The sequence below is a fragment of the Danio aesculapii genome, chromosome 16 (assembly GCF_903798145.1).
Source record: "Danio aesculapii chromosome 16, fDanAes4.1, whole genome shotgun sequence".
Taxonomy (NCBI): domain Eukaryota; kingdom Metazoa; phylum Chordata; class Actinopteri; order Cypriniformes; family Danionidae; genus Danio; species Danio aesculapii.
Genome location: NC_079450.1, coordinates 23738905 through 23754962, shown reverse-complemented (window position 1 = coordinate 23754962; position 16058 = coordinate 23738905). Strand labels below are relative to the sequence as shown.

Below are 16058 nucleotides of genomic sequence, written 5' to 3'. Positions count from 1 at the left end.
ATTGAACCTTTTATCATCAACACCACTATGCTAAAGCAGTATTCGTATGTTCATAAAAACTCCCAGTCTATTAAAAAAGAGCAATTTAAAATGGGGTCTTAAAGTCTTAAAACATGTAAACTTACAACTTAGATTTGTATTTTTTTATTTAACATTGTTTCAAGTGTCAAAAATTACTGTTTAGTTCAAAGTTTGGTGTGAGTAAGGACTCAAAAATCAATGTTATTTTAGTTTATTCACTCTCAAGAGGGTAAAACCTCTATGAATTTCTTTATTCTGTTGAACACACAGGATATAGTGAATATAGCTGAAAACCTGTAACTATTGATGTCCATACTAGTAAGAAAAATAAGTATGAAAGCCAATAGTTTCAGCGTTTCCAGCTTTCCTCAAAATATCTTCTTTCGTGTTCAACAGAAGGAAAACTCCAACAGGTTTGGAACAAGTGAAGGTTTCAAATTTTGGGTGAACTATACCTTTAACGTCAATCTGATTAAGTATATTTATTACATTAGATATCAACTAATATTAAAAAAAAATTATATTTAAGTGTCTGAAAACACATCAGCTTCAAACGTTCCTCTAGATATCTGTCTAACTGCAACGACACTGACTGGTCCAGGCTCTGCAGGACAGTACAGGACTGAGAACTGTGTTCTGGAGGAAAGCTGAAGCTGACGGGTGAGACGGGCTCCAGTGGGAGAGGTGGGAGACACAGAGACTGTTCTGGAAGCTCATTCCACTGGAAGAGAAGGCTGAAGGAGCCTGTAGCGGTGAGCTCAATATGGCCCTGCCACAGACGGACAGCTGGAACCACTAACACAATTAACAGCGGATGAGTTAGTACCAGACGCCACTCAGCCCCAGCACAATGCTGAAACACACACACTAGCATCCTACAGCAGTCCGATACATAAAACATTCACATCTTAGCAGAGCACAAAACATGAAATGCCAACAGAATTACCATGATGGACTGTAAAACAAGACATAAATTGGCATTGGATCTCTTGGATACTTAATTCTCAATTGTGACGCACTATAAACAAACATAAATGCATTTGTGGCTATCCATCTTTTTAACAGATCTGGTTCTTTAAGAATGTCTAATGATTATTTATTCCCTCAATATATACATATATATTTTTTTAAAAACCAGTTCGGGGAGAATCAATAAATTACAAACTTGGATTTAAAGCAAAGTAGCATATAAAAATCAAGCAAAAAGACAAAATCTTTAATGAGGGAAAGAACTATAATCCCATGAAGCATTGGAAATAATGATAAAAACAATGGAAACTATTATAGAGCCCCTATCATGGGTTTTTGAAAATGAGCTTCCATGCAGTGTGTAACACGGCGCTCAGTGACTGAAAACATCCAGCTGAGGTTTAAATCTGAAAGTGTACCTTGATTAAAACTATTGATTCTTTAGCGAAATATTTGACTCAAGAGTCGAATAAACGAATAGAGATGGATTCGGATCTTTTGTTTGATCTCATCGACGTCGACACAACTCATTTTCACAACAAAACCACAGTATAGCCAATCTTGTGCTGTGCTTGTTCTAGTCGTTTTAATGATTTTTGATACAATACCCTACGCTGCAACACGAGATTCGTTGGCTGTTTGCTACTGAAGGAGCAGCAGAGACTGTGGTACTTTGTCTGACTTTGACATGGACTTGATCAGTAACTTTTACAGTTCATATGGATCAGTTTCTTCTTCCTCCGGATCATAACATGTAAGGGTAATAAAAATTGTTGTCTCATTTTGTGTAGTTTGCAAAATATGTGTTTAGTTGTGTGTTATAAGTTGGAAATTAGGCACTTAATTTGTGGAGCACTTGAAAAAAAAAAAAAAAAACTTTCCGTATCCATACGGTTTGCTCAGTTTTTAAGATTTTTTTTTTTGAATCATGTAAGTTAAGTTGAATAGTTTAAAAAAAACTAGACTGAATTAGGTATTGGCAGTATGACAAAAATGTTATTTCATGGTATGAAAAAATGTATTTCATGTTAATGATACTTTTCACAATATAGCTTTTTCTACAGTTAACATACAAAAAAACATACAAAAGGTCTCAATCAAATAAATATGCTTAAAATAAGAAGAAAAGGACTTGCTTTTATTTGATTATTTTGTGTTTGATTTTTAACCTTATAATTATAGTAAACAAACATTTACACAAACAACAAATTCCACTGTATGTCACAATTCACAGTTTTTTGTTGACCTTAATATTATTATTATTATTATTATTATTAATGTTATTATTATTATCAAACATTTCTTCATCTCGCATATCTAAATATATTCCAAGTAGGTAACAGTAAAATAAAACTTAAATAGTTTACAAATTTATGTTTCATATTTAGGAAAAATATCAAAAGATTTTTCTTTTCAAAAATACTAAATATAAAGAATTATAATTCTTCTATACATATTGATACCAAGTGATCATTTCTTGTTGAAAGTGTAAAGCAATTTTCAACACTGCCAGTCACCTATTGAGCATCTTTCTCAGCTTCATGCATGCTGCATGTGAGTTGGCCACACTTATTTACATTTTGTGCTATATGTGGAATTTAAAAATTATTTTACGCAACACATTTAATTTCGTGGTAACAATATATACCGTCATACTGCTAAATTGGATCAAACACTATTGGGGAAAATTAAATAAGCGAGAGATTTTGCTTTCGCCATATCTCCCACAGCTCTAGTTGGCAGACATTAAAATAAATGCTGGAATTCACGTTTTAATCTGTGAACAATAAAGCTCCACCTACTCTGATTTGATTGGCCATCTCAGTCATTTCTACACTGATAAACACTGGAGGACCACGTCTGAGGCCTAAACATTTATAATACTATAATCTGAACAATAGACCACTGAGATACCATATGAGAGTCCATTTCTAGTTATTACAGGAGAACTTGTCTGTGGCAGTAATGGCCCTGCATAACCTGTAACCAGATGAACCTTATAAAATGATGACAGAGCAGTAAGATGAAATGAAATGAAACAGATGTGAAGACCAAAATAGCAACTTAACAGGCTGGCAGCACATCACCACCTCACACAATCAGAACAGTACTGAACTGAAACCAGGACATGATTGCTTAAATCTCTTTTTATCTGTAAAAGATGTGAAAGAAGTACCATTTCACTTTTGCAAAGTTGCAGCAAACGTAAAGACATCTGGGCTCAGGGTCAGTGTGTGTGTGTGTGTGTGTGTTTACAGGCACCAGGAGCAGGGAAAGCCACTCACTGCTCTTTGGACCACTGCTGGCACTGGTGCTGCTCAGATCTGTCCAGCTGGCATTGTGACCTGGCTCTCGATCAACAACGCCAACAGCACTCAGCTGTCTAACACACACCCAACACGCACACGAATGCTACTTGTTCTTCACCCATTTTATGTTTGGTGTTCATCCCACCTTCAAAAATGCTGTCCTTTAAAGCACCACGTCTCAAAAGACGCCATTCTGCCACATTGTCCAAACTAGCAAATGTACAAGATGGTGTACAAGATGGCGCAGCAGTTCAAGTACCCCATCAGACCAGCAGCTGTGACCCGCAGTTTGCCAGTCAACAAACGCATTAAACAAACAGGATCTTTCCAGTCAAGGACACGCCGGATCACAGAAGTGCGCGCACACACATATAAACGGAGTGGCACAGAAGGCCTTCACTTGACCCCATGAGCCGCCGCTCTGAAAGTGTACATGTGTGTGTGAAGAGAGTGAGAGTTACATTAATAGTGTATGCGAGGAAGAGATTTAGTGTGGTTAAATCTTTAACGTTATAAAAACAGACTTGTGTGTGAACAGAGAGCATGACATTTGTATGGTTCCTAAACACAAACCAGATTATCTTTATCTATCGTGAAAAAAAAACGTCTGTATCAGTGACAATAGTAAGGGATATAGGTAACTCACCAGTATTTGAGCTTTTGAGATACAATCCACATACTATAATTAAACTGAATCAATATTAAGTGCATTTTCAAATGTTGTAGTACAAATTAAGCAAATGTTTAATAAAACCTTTTAAAAAAGGATTCATTAAACTGATCAAATGTGGACTTTTTGTCACAAAGTTCATTTAAATTAAATTTAAATTGTTTGTCTAAGAAATTCTCAACATATAACAGTTTTCAGCATTGATAATAACAGGAAATTAGCTTCATAGATATTTTTATTAGGTGTCTCCTATGCTATTGTTGTCTATTGGAAGGAATGAGTCAATAGAGCCGCCATTTTGGTACAGGGTAGTCCTTCTATGTGGAACAAAGATGCAGTGGAGGGACTGGCCATCCAGAGCGATACACATATCTACCTACTGTATATCTATGATCGGGAGTTTTCCCGGTGGTCAGTCTGAGCTAACTGAGCAGTATTTGAGCTTTTCAGATACAATGCACATGCTGTAATTAAATTAAATCAATATTATGTGCATTTTCAAATGTTTTAGTACAAATTAAGCAGAAGGTTTCATAAAATATCAAAGATGTTGCCTACACTGCCTACACTTTTGTTGTCTATTGGAATGAATGAGTCAATAGAACCGCCATTTTGGTACAGGGTAGCGCTCCTTTGAAATGAATGTGGAAACACTGTGTAGCGGAGGAACAGCCATCCAGAGCCATAGATGTATACACATATATACATACATCTATGATCAGGGGTTTTCCCACTGGTCAGTATGCAAATATTTTATTTAATTATAAAAATTATAATTTTACATCAGTGACACGGTGGTGCAGTGGGTAGCACAATCGCCTCACAGCCAGAAGGTCGCTCCTTCGAGCCTCAGCTGGGTCAGTTGGCATTTTTGTGTGGAGTGTGCATGTTCTCCCAGTGTTTGTGTGGGTTTCCTCCGGGTGCTCCGGTTTCCCCCACAAGTCCATAGACATGTGGTACAGGTGAATTAGGTGTGCTAAGATTGACCATAGTGTATGAGCGTGTGTGTGTGTGTGTGTGTGTGTGTGTGTGTGTGTGTGTGTGTGTGTGTGTGTGTGTGTGTGTATGTGCATGTGAATGAGTGTGTATGGATGTTTCCCAGTGATGGGTTGCAACTGGAAGGGCATCTGCTGCTTAAAAACATATGCTGGAAAAGTTGCCGGTTCATTCCTCTGTGGCGACCCCAGAATAATAAAGGGAGTAAGCCGAAAAGAAAATGAATGAATAATTTTACACCACTTTACTACAACGATTGATGACTGAACGGGCATTGCCAACAAAGAGCATGTGTTTGTGTGCATGGAAATGTATTATCCTCCCTCCCTATTAAATTGGATCTAATCCATGTCCTGAAATACACCCCCCCTCTCCTGCTTTCACTTCTAATTCTAATGGAGGGAGCGATTAGTTTGTGAATGAAGCTCCGTTATTAATGACTTGTGTGAACCATCGATATCCCTGCATCTCAATGTGCATATCCACTTTTCTGATCTGAATGGTATATAACATTTGTAATATTTAATTATTTAGGGTGGACAGTATGGAGATTGAGGCGCAGGCACTGTCATGTTATCAGGTACTCTTAAAAGTTACTACAAAAACTAGCCGTTACTTCACTTAGCCGACAATCTTGTCGTCAAATTTCATTTACATTGTTTGCTGATTTCATTCAACAAAACTAGCATGAGCCTAGTTGGTGCTACTTTTCCTTATGGTCAGTGCATTAAGTGACTGTATTACAATCAATAACATTACTTGTTGAGCATAAAAGTTTGTAACATTCAAAATCATAAAAAAACTAAGTAATACCTATGAAATGTTCTACCTTTATGCTTGGTTTTCTTTGTTTGCTCGTTATTACACCCGTATGCAGCGCAAAAGTTCAGCATCTTCAGATTGGCTTTAGTCTTGACTAAGTGCGATTGAATGACTTTTGTCCAGGGAGCACTGTACAAATATGGCAGCGATATTGAAGCATTCTCAGGGTCTGTATGCATTGACTAGTATATATATATATATATATATATATATATATATATATATATATATATATATATATATATATATATATATATACATATATACACATATATACACATATATATATACATATATATATATACATATATATATATACATATATATATACATATATATATATACATATATATATATACATATATATATATATATATATATATATATATATATATATATATATATATATATATATATATATATATATACAAATAAGCTTAAGCTTATAATAATAATGGGACATTTGCTTAAGCCTTTCAGCATATTAATATGATTTATGAATGACCATGATACTGAGAATTCAGTTTTACCACCAAAGGAAAAAAAAAAAACATTGAAATACTGTCTTTAAAACACTGTCTCTTGCCATTGAGACTTCCTGAAGCATCTTCTGCTTTGCTCTTGATTTAATTAATAATATAATTAATTTATTAATTAAGAATTTGCTTTTGCTTTGTTCATTAATTTGGAAAAAAATCCATATATTTCAACACTCCTGCTGAGGAGAACATTCATTTAAACAGAGCACTACAAAATGCACGATCCAAATATTGCTCGTGAAAATTTTATTCCCTTTTAAATATAAACATTATATCAGTGTTGCCAAACAAAGAACTATGAGTATACCTTCATTTCTCATAGCACTGTGAATGTTTTATGCAGTCGCAATGGCTGATGTTTTTATGGATGTGTATTTGCTCAAATGAACTTTGCGCTTAAGGCCGAGATGATGCCAGGTGAGCAGGACGCACATGCACGCATATGCAAACCCACAGGTCCGATAAAGGCACAGTACCTGAGTTCATATCACAGAAGCACCAGAGAGACACCCAACTGCCTGGCAGGCTCCTGTCTGAGCCACCCAACCATTCAGCACGTTCAAGCAACATTTAAACAACAGTCAGTGAACCATTCAACCTGTACATGGCATAAAAATCAACCCCCAAGAGTAGGGATTTATCCAGCCATTGAGTGACTGTGGTGCACAATTAGCCTTGTTTAAAAGTACTGACCCACACAGCTTTACATAGTGTATATTTAAAAAAATGACATACTTCTGACAGAGCTGGTTGAAAAGGATCTTGGGAGATACAGGCCCTTTTCCAGACTCCTTCATGCTTTGGAGGAACAGGAACATGGCTGAGGTGAGGGGTTCAGGGCTGGGCAACGTCACAGTCAGCGAACTCTACAAAAAAATCATAATATATCATCTATCAAACAGGTTGAATATTTAAAAGCGAATGCGAATGAGATTATGATAGAGACTAGACTAATACAGGGTAAAGTCTAGATCGGATATGCAGCCGGCCGGAAGTGCGATATGCACATTCATATAGCTGCATTTTTTTATGACACTGTATACCAATAACTAATATTTTTAAAGTACTGTGACGGTTGGGGTGGGGGTAGGCGTTAAAAAATACAATTTATTGGGTAATTTAATAGATAGCATAAATAATACTCAGTACAACTACTGTTTTTACATTACTGTGATGGTTGGGTTTAGGGTTGGGGTGGGGGTAGACATTAATAAAATATAATAAATGTGAAATTTAATAAATAATATAAATATTTCTCGTTAACTTCCGGCCGCATCCATATCCTATCTAGCAACAACCCTAATACAGTGTATGGCAGTTGGAATGTACCAAGTTAGTCTCAGTGGAGGGGCTGATCTTCATCTTATGTCCTTTCTCCTTGACGTCTTGAATAAGGTCATTCAGCATGTGGGTCTGAGAGAGATTCTAAAACCAAAAGTAAGAAGATAAGTAAACTCTCAAATGTTTTCTGTCCGCATTTCTATTTATACCAGTGATGTGTTTGGGAAAAGTAAATCACATGCAAATGGACATCAACTTCAGATCAAAGTTTGAAACCAGCCTGTAAAGACTAAACAAGATTAGGGCTGCAATTATTTTATATTCAAGTATTCTAGCAAAGGTTGACAGTGACATATTAAAAAAAAATTAAAGAAAAAGATTAATAAACACAAAGAATGTAATTTATCCTTGTAGTTATACACTCACCGGCCACGTTAATAGGTACACATCCAACTGTTCGTTAATGCAAACTTCTAATCAGCCAATCACATGGTAGAAAATTAATGCATTTAGGCATGTAGACATGGTCAAGACGATCTGCTGCAGTTCAAACCGAGCATCAGAATGGGAGAAAAAGGTGATTTAAGTGACTTTGAACATGGTATGGTTGTTGGTGCCAGACGGGCTGTTCTGAGTATTTCAGAAACTGCTGATCTACTGGAATATTCACGCACAACCATCTCTAGGGTTTACAGAGAATCATCCGAAAAAGAGAAAATATCCAGTGAGCGGCAGTTCTGTGGACACAAATGCCTTGTTGATGCTAGAGGTCAGACGAGAATGATCAGACTGGTTTGAGCTGATAGAAAGGCAACAGTAACTCAAATAATCACTGTTTACAACTGAGGTATGCAGAAGAGCATCTCTGAAAAGCACAACTTCCAACCTTGAGGCAGATGGGCTACAGCAGCAGAAGACCACACCGGGTGCCACTCCTGTCAGCTAAGAACAGAAAACTGAAGCTACAATTCGCACAGGCTCTCCAAAATTAAACTATAGAAGATTGAAAGATTGGTTCAGGCTGGTGGTGGTGGTGTAATGGTGTGGGGGACATTTTCTTGGCACACTTTGGGCCCATTAGTACCAATTGAGCATCGCATCAACGTATTGTTGCTGACCATGTCCATCCCTTTATGACCACAGTGTACTCATCTTCTGATGGCTACTTCCAGCAGGATAACATGCCATGTCAAAGCACGAATCATCTGACTGGTTTCTTGATCATGACAATGATTTCACTGTACTCAAATGTCCCTCCACAATCACCAGATTATAATCCAATAGAGCACCTTTGGGATGTGGTGGAACAGGAGATTCGCATCATGGATGTGCAGCCGACAAATCTGCAGCAACTGCATGATACTATCATGTCAATATGGACCAAAAATTCTGAGGAATATGTCATATATATATAATAAAGATATAATTTTTCAATATTTGAGGAATATAAATCCAACCCAGTACTTATAAGATGTACCTAATAAAGTGGCCGGTGGGTGTATAAATACAAAAAAAAAATTAACATTTAAATGTAAATCTTCTTTTGAATTATGGTATTTAAAAAATATATATACACAGTAAGCACTAAAACATTTCCATCACTGATAAACTGAAATGCTTCATTAGCATTAAAACAACCCATTTAAGGTATCCTGTTATAATGAAAAATTACTTTTTCTAATTTATTTGAGATTCTTTCTTCTGTTGAATAGAAACGAAAATATTTTTTAAAATGTTGGTTACCAATAGCCATTAACTTCTATAGTAGAAAAAAATACCAAAAAAAACTAAGGCAGGTTTCCAACACTCTTCAGAATATCTTCTTTTGTATTGAACAAAAAAGAGAAACTCATAAAGGTGTGAAACCAACTGTGAGTGTGAGTACAGTTTTATTACTTGGGTGAACGATTCCTTTTATAGACCTGAGCTAACCGGAACCAACAATGAATGGCTGAATTTTTATTAACTGACTTTGTTGTATTAACAAAGATTGATACTATACCAAATGTATTGTTAACTAATTGAAATAACTAATGTATTAGCTAACATTACCTAAAGGGACCACACAGGACAGTGTTATCATTGATACTTCTGCACCCTTGGCAAATATTGTAAATGTTTGCTTTTGTATACAGTGAAGATGATTTATATATGAAAAATCTGAAGTGTTATTAATAAACTGACTGCTTGTGACTTCTAAAACAAGCAACGGTTAAGTGTTTGCCCAAGGCTACGTGGGTGAATAGGCAGTGTTCAACTTTTGCAAATAACATACTTGAATTAATGCGTGGTAATGGGCCAGATCACAAACAACTGACTTCCATCATGCAAAACACACAACACTGACACATACTAAGAGTGAGTGGTCGTGTTCTTGGACAAGAGTATACCTGCATCACAGCATTGAAGAAGCAGGTGTTGCCCAGGTTGTTGATGCCCTTGACTGGGATAAGTGTGCTATTTACTGGACTCTTTCCTCTCTGAGCGTCCACATACTCAGCGGGTTCCTCTCGGAGCTTGATGAGTTTTGAGGATGTTCCTAAAAGACGGGAAAAAAAATCATATTGACAAAGTTGCAGTTATTTCTCTGCTTTTTGAATGCTGAACTACTTGTTTAAGTCAATTTATCTGAGAGATTATTACATTTTTGTGTGTGCTTCTAAAAGACAGGTCATAAATCTCGTGGACAGCTCTCTAGTTAACACATTAATTCATAAAGTAGGGTTTTGACATTCCAAACTGAGCACTTACAAAAAGTAGATATCTTAACTACAACTTTTAAGGGAATTCATTTGAGATAAATGGATCTTCTGTTATGTGAAGATCTGGACTGGGTCTGGTCCCAGTGAGCGCCTGATTTTCTGCAGCAGAAATGGGTTAACATGCTGGGTAGCAGCTGGGAGAGGTTGCAGATGACAGCTGGATAAAACTCCGCTGGTTAGGGAGCAGGGAACAAGCCCAGCTGCTCCCTGCTACTGCCATAACTCTGCGGGAGCTTCTTGGCCCAAGCGGCCAAACACAAGGCCCGCAGAGAGAGAAAAAGAGAGTTTGTCTGCAAAAAAACAGCAAAACTCCAGAGAAATGACGGGTGAACTGCCCTCAACACGCAGGGGATTTGAAAGCAACCTGCATGATAATTCAGAGCGAGCAGTGGGTCCTGTAAATAGCCCTCAGTCCTGCAGAAGAGCAGAAGCTGATGGTGCCTATGGGTTAACAATATAGATACAATGACTTCCAACAAGAACTGTCTATTAAATAGGATAAAAATTCAACATATTAATGTGAAATAACCAATCTAAGAGTAACTGAATTTAAAATGACACTATTTTTATTTACTATATTTCAATGTCAAGGTCATGAATTGTAATAAAACGAATAAAATTAATATTCAGGTTCTGTACTGTGTACAGTCTTACATCATCTAAAAAAAATACAATCAACATTTCAATTAAAACTATTCACACAAAAAGTTCCAATCAAAATGATCAAACCCCGCTGATCTGCAAGTCATTCTGCTGCTATTAACCAAATTTTATGAAAACAACAAATCAGCATCAGTAAACTAATAGTTAAAGTTCATAAATATTAATAAGTGTGATTTTAAGGACAAAGTTGATGAGGAAAAAAGAAACAGTCAGATTGTTTATAAATGCTTGTGTGTGCAAAATTATTCAACCCCCAAAATAACTGGAGTGACTGTCCTGCTTTAAAGTCCAATGACCTGCATGCTTCAGTTTATCTTTGCCAATATGACCTGATTCTTCAAAGAGTCTGTGATATCCTTCATAGAGATTAGATTTATACCTCCTGAACAATCAAAGCATCTTTTTAAAGAACCCTCAAACTCTAACAACCCCAATGGTGATGCTAACAAAAAAAAACTCCAAGTTGATGGACCCAAGTAAATAAGGCAAATTTTTTGCTCAGTTTTGATCATGAATATTTTGAAGTACACTCTTTAACTTAACCTTCATAAGGTGATTTTGATCTTTATATGCACATTCTGTTATGTGTGTGGTGGTGTCTGCATTAAAACTAAAATGTTGCTTCTGTGTGATTTTTTAAAAGATTGATTTGGTAGACCAGTTGTCTATCTGGTTTGAGGCCGGTTGTTGGCCAAGGCATAATAAAAGACTGAATCCATGAATAGCTATGAACTCATCTTTTTTTATATTTTTATCCTGACTGGCACCATTTGTGTAAGAGAACACAAGTGTTCTGTCAAATTAAGCATTAATGAACAACTGCGAGCACCCAAGGCAATAAGAAAGAGAGAGAAAGCAAACATGGTGCTGTTTGATGCTGTTAAGCATTACTATTTAATGGCCAATAAAGGAAAACAAACAATTTATGAACTCTAACCTACAAACATCTTCTAGATTCACTTCGAGACTAATAAAAGCCAAAAATAATTCCCTTTAAAACAAACTAATCACATATCTATTAATTATAAGTGTATTAAATTAATTAGCATTGAGTTACAACTATGCTATAGGACTATAAATTATTTGCCACAAATCTCCATGCCTCTAATTTAGTAAAAATAGTGAACAGACACTGTTCCGTGTTCAGGAAATTTGCCTCAAAATAACTTCAAAATGACCTGAAGTAATTCATATCATATAGATGAGTGCAGGTTATGTACAGATCTACAGCTTGTTCTGCTCTCAAGTGGAATAATACGCCTTATTCTTGTGTCCCAATTGGTTTATTCTTGCATGAATGATTTCTGTTTAGAAAAGTGGATAAAATTCAAAGCTTATGATGTTTACATGCCTAAGTGTGCACTGATAACCTTCATTGCTACCTACTGTTGGAAAGAATCACAAAGACAACACACACAAGCTAACAAGCTGTGAACAATGATGTGCTGGAGGTCATCTTTAGAATAAACCAAAAAAAAAAAAAAAAACTTAATGTAACTTAACGTAAATGGTTCTTTGCATTCTCATATAGCCAAGAGAATCTACATCATCATGGCATAAAGACACTTAAACATATCATTACAGACATGTCAAGCTCTTGAATGATGGGGAATGTTTGGACGTCAGCCTTTAACTAATGCTGGACAAAATCAGGGTCTGCATGAACACGCCTAGGCTGACATAAGAATTACCTTAGAAACTCTAGAGGTAAACCAAATCTTTTTTAGGCTACCATTTTAATTGTTTTCAAAGGAGGTGCAGTTTTTTAAAACAGCAACGCCATATTAGGGGTAAATTATACTATTTCACATTAACAGCCGAGAACTTTACCCCTTGTATGTTGTTTAACTGGACTACCCTGTCATTATGTTTATGGCTGTTTTTGTCCCTATTGACTTCCATTATAATGACATTTTGTTGAGCCATGACACCAAATAATCATACAATCCTAATTGTGGGTGTTTTTCGCTGTTAAGAAGAGGTCAAACTTTTCATTTTTACTGCTGGTCATCAGTTGGCAGCATTAACCCGTTAAATAGGCCTGTACAAAAAAAGTTCTGTGTTTTATATGGAGTTCTATGGAGTAAAACAGCTAATTATAGTGTCAGTGCATAAAAACACTTACTATGTTTACTATGTTCAGAGAGCAGAGTTGCTTATTTTTTATTTTCTCAAACATATCAAGGTAAGTACGTAAAGGTCTCTCTCACACTCTTGCACACATGAACACTGTCTTTATAATGGAAGTAAATGGGGCAAAAACAACAATTTTTAAACCATTTCCCCAAATTATGTGTCAACATAAGATTTGCCACCAAAAATCATTTCATTTGCTGAAACACATAGAAAGTTGTGGACAAATTAAGACTCAAAATCACCCAAGAGTGGATGGAAACATCACAAACAGCACATATAGGGTTAAAAAAGTTAATCTAGTAAAACCACTGCTCTTATCACTGTCAAGATATCACATCTATACAACTGTGACCAGATATATATGTATAAATGCCCCATTAGCATGTTTCTGTGGGCCGTTATACACAAATCTTCCACCATACAGTATAAGAACGGTTAACGCAAGTCCATGAACACTTCAGAAAAAAAAGAAAAAAAGCTACGTTCAGGGCTAGGTTCTATCAAATTAAATGAAATTCAGATTACATAATCAGATTTATAAATAAAAAAAGATTTCAAATGAAATTTTATAAATTACATGATCATATATTATTTATACAAGAGATGCAAGCTGTTAAAAATAAATTGATTTCCCAATTTTGTCCTCACAATTATATTGTTTCATGATAAACTTGCCAATTGAATATATTTGTGAATCTTCAAGTTTTTTGGGGAGACTGGGGAGGTGCGACTGGGGAGAAGTGTGGAATCATGCATAGATTCTGCCACAGAAATCAGCAACAAGAAATAATGGAAAATGGAGCGGAATTTGTCCTGTGATCACTGGATTTATAGATTGATGTTTTTTATTGATATAGTTATTTGCCCTTTATGTGTTTTTACATAAAATGTTGATGTAGCAGTGCTATAATACTATTATTATACATAATAAAAAGGCTTTTTGCAAGCTTGCTGTTTTCTAACTTTAAAGGGCAACTATTTTACCCCTTTTTCAAGATTTTAGAGAAGTCGTTTGTGTCTCCAGAATGTGCCTGTAAAGTTTCAGCTCAAAACATCCATCAAATTATTTATTTATCCTTTCAGAATATTGAAATGTTCTGCTCTGAACAACATGTAGCTGTTTTTGTTCCTGTGCCTTTAATGCTAGTTCTCCCCGCCCACCATTCCCACGTGCTTGTCAGAGTGTGCCTAAATCTCCGCCTCGGCTGCGACAGGTATACAGCACAGTGACAGACATGAAGGAAGGACATGAAGGATCTCACGTAACGTTTGTGAGAAATACTACAGTAAGAACTTTCCCAATGATTATCTGATTTATTTTTTTTGAAGTTGCAACAATGAGTCAAGCACAATGTCGTTACAAAGTTCCCGCACACACACACACGCACACGCATACACACAAACAGCAGACGCATTGTGTCACGCAATGTGACATTATACACATCAATATTCACTGCTGTATGGATATCCGTTATGTTAATGTACAAAATAAACCTGATTTAAGTCCACAAACCATACTCCTACATCACGTTGGATGCTGGCCTCAAAGTGGGAAGGATTTGGATCCTATTTTAACGTCAGGAAAATAAAAAAAAGAGAATCATTGTGTTTATATCACTCCAATATGTCCAACTGTGGACACACTATACCTACACACAGTTCTGTCCAAACAGCTTACAAAAGATTATTTTCATTATAGCTGCCCTTTAAAGTACATTTTAGAATCACAAGATTTGATTTTGTTTATTTACTCATAGCAAGGTATATAAGTGTTAGTATTTTGAAGCATTAATTGTCTATTGATTGCACTTTAAAAAGAAGCTGTCTTTCAACATAGAACAATATTATCTTAATTCAATATATGTAAAATAATATGAGGTTAGCACAAAAAAGGGTTCTAAAAAAATCTAAATGTAGCCCAAAAGTAGTCAAATACAAAACCCTAAACATGCAATCTATAAGACTAAAATTCATAAGTAACCTACCCAGCTCTGGTGGCATATAGATTAGTTATTACAATACCACAGCAGCCAAATACTATAATATCACATAAGCCTATTTTATAATCACTTAAACATTAAAAACTCTGCCCGTGTATGGGGGTGAGGGTGGAAAAAGTCATTTCCTTCAGGTTGAACTGATGTGGTCATGCCCATAGGTTCATCTTTTTAGTCTCCCATTCTGAATCCATACTGCCACAGTGTTACATCTGAAGGAAAGCCCAAGGTCAATACACATTTTCTGATTCAGGAAGTAAATTGCTTTTCCTTGGTGCAACAATGCTCTCCAGAGCTCCCTTAAATGTTATGCAGATCCAAACATACTTAACGCACAACCTAGCCCACTGTTAAGCCCTGCTCAGGGAAAACCCATTACAATCTGAAGTGGGCAGCTTCTGTGGCCCCATGATTTTCTCACTGAGGTTAATCAGCCATCAAAACAATAGACTGAAGTGCTGCAATTCCTAAGTGGGGCCAAAAGCATCTGGAGCGGTACACAGAAACATCTGGAAGTTTGTCCGTGTCCACACAGCCATTTGGGAGTGAGCCCATATGTCCACGAACACTACTGTGCATACAAGTGCGACAACGGGGACACAAAGCTCATACAATGCAAACTTGGCAACAAAAAAAGGTACGTATTGTCTTAGGTTGGTCCCATTTTTTTGGACGGACCAGGAGAATAAATAGTGCCATGTGGGAATGCCTATGAAGTTGCATCGCATCTGGGCCAACTGATCAAGGTAAACAATGTTCAGAGTGCCATCTGGCAGCGTGGCAGGGAAGGAGATACATGGAGAGTACTGGGGGGAGGACAGTGCCCTGAACAAGCATATGGAAAAACAGATTTTTCCTCTCCCTGCAGCAGTTAGCAAAGGCAAATGTCAGCA

At 36.3% G+C, this 16058-nt stretch overlaps 1 protein-coding gene across 1 annotated transcript in view; it reads right to left on the bottom strand.

Moving 5' to 3' along the window:
- usp45 (ubiquitin specific peptidase 45) overlaps positions 1-16058 on the bottom strand; it is a 52716-nt gene that overhangs the window by 23998 nt on the left and 12660 nt on the right. The window contains exons 6-8 of the mRNA XM_056475561.1: positions 9998-10146; positions 7656-7751; positions 7062-7192 (exon numbers count right to left, since the gene is read on the bottom strand). Of these exons, the coding sequence (XP_056331536.1) occupies positions 7062-7192; positions 7656-7751; positions 9998-10146 (376 nt within the window). The remainder of the gene's footprint in view (positions 1-7061; positions 7193-7655; positions 7752-9997; positions 10147-16058) is intronic.